The 1845-nt window shown below is 42.4% G+C and overlaps 1 protein-coding gene across 1 annotated transcript; it reads left to right on the top strand.

Moving 5' to 3' along the window:
• Positions 1-304: 304 nt before the first annotated feature.
• FIBRA_09316 (uncharacterized protein) lies at positions 305-580 on the top strand (the record flags this gene model as incomplete). The annotated part of the gene is made up of 2 exons (XM_012321629.1): positions 305-496; positions 554-580. 2 exons carry the CDS (start codon positions 305-307, stop codon positions 578-580), a joined length of 219 nt encoding a protein of 72 aa, XP_012177019.1.
• Between the last annotated feature and the right edge of the window lie 1265 nt (positions 581-1845).

The raw sequence follows: 1845 nt of genomic DNA on the forward strand, positions 1-1845 counted from the left end.
ATTAGGGGGGCTTACCCAGTATGTATATAAGCCAGTAGGTCTGCACCAGTAAGGGCCAGACTAGTTATAGTCATTTACTTGCTTCATCTAAAGCCATCCTCTACAGTAAGCTGCCATCAAGCCCTTTACTTGGAACTCCAGCCAGTGAGTAGTTGTTTAGGGTTAGGTTTAGGATCTAGGAGGCAGTCATGGCAAGTCATCACATGACACTTTCCCTGAGCCCAAGGGAGCAAAGAATCCTCAACCTACCAGAGGAAATTCAGGAAACCCTGGAGACAAAGAACCCAGTAATCAGGAAAGCAACATGGCAGATGACAATAGCCAAAATGGAGCAGTCAACAAGGCCAGTATCTTTAAAGGAGACAGAGCAAAGAGTCAACAGTTCCTAGGGGAACTCTACCTCTACTTCCTAGGAAATTCCAAATGCATCAGGATAGATGATGATAAAGTTAAATGTGCTCTGTCCTCTACATCAAAGAAGTGGACTACTTCTTTGGTAATCAACTCATCACCAATGCCAGAGTACCTATTTCTGACAGTCCTGATGTCTCAGAAACAAGCCTACCTGGGTGGAGTTTGAGAAAGCCTTTATTACTATGTTTGGCATCAAGGACAATACCCAAGCAGCCCTCAATGCTATCAGTGCCTGTTCATGGGATTTGTGCAACAGAGGTGGCTTAATTTTTATCAGCACCTTGCAACCTCTTTTACAAGCCAGTGGCTTGAATAAGCTTCTCAAAATCAGAGAAATTAAGCAGTTCTTACTGACCTTCATCCTAAGCACTATTGTGAGTATCCCCCTGGTCCCTACAACAGTGATAGGATTCCTGGATAGGGTCCAAGCAATCACCCAAGTGTGGAAAGATCTGCTCAGTGATAGACAGAATAATTCATCCACCATCTGATGAGCTCAACCTCCCAGGTGCAACAGAGCAATAGATACAGCTGAAGAAAAGTCCTCTAACTGGAGACAATGTCCTAACAGAGGAAAAGGAAAAACCCAGCAAGGGCAGCAAGTCTGTTGACTTACTAATGAGGAACACAAGCAACACCTAGAGAAACAATTTTGTTTCAGATGTCACAAACCTGGACACCAGAGTCATCAATGTCCCAACAATTGCATTCATGCCATGGAGATCCAGGAAGCCACTCAAGATTTCACCAGTGGAATAGAGGAGTTGTATGAGGATGAGAACATTACAGAGCAACACATCCAAGTGATCCAGAGTCAGGAGAAAAATATTTAAGAACCTTGACTGCAGTGATGTCAAATCAAGGTAATGGTGTTAAGGAATATGTATACAGGGCCAGGATCTCTCAGAAATCTATTTATCTTTCCTGTACAATCAAGTCTAATACCAAAACAGTTACAAGTGAAGCTCTTCTTGATTCAAGAGCTGTGGACAATTACATCAACATTGAGTTTGTGAAGGAACATGGCTTACAATACCATGCAATCAAACTATTAGCAGTGTTCAATGTTGATGGAACTAGGAATAAAGTCACCTTCATCACTCACAGAGTCACCTTTACTCTGTATCTAGCTCAACAATCCATGAAAGTTTCTGCCTATGCCACTGCATTTGGAAGAAACCCTCTCATTGTTAAGGGACTTAATGACTGAGGATAAGGAGTCCAACTTAAGACTGATACTGATACTGATACGTGTAAGGCTGATGTGTTACACTTGTACTAGACTTGTAGACTGAGCCACTGTAACTGACAGTGGTTTGAGAGTGTCTACTGGTTGAAGCAAAGCTTCAGACTAAGACTTGAATAGACAACTGAGTCCTAGACTGAAGATGTCCCTATGAAGTGTACGTAGGGAACAAGAGGACAAAACTA

This window comes from Fibroporia radiculosa (genome assembly GCF_000313525.1).
Source record: "Fibroporia radiculosa TFFH 294 genomic supercontigs, scaffold27961, whole genome shotgun sequence".
NCBI lineage: Eukaryota > Fungi > Basidiomycota > Agaricomycetes > Polyporales > Fibroporiaceae > Fibroporia > Fibroporia radiculosa.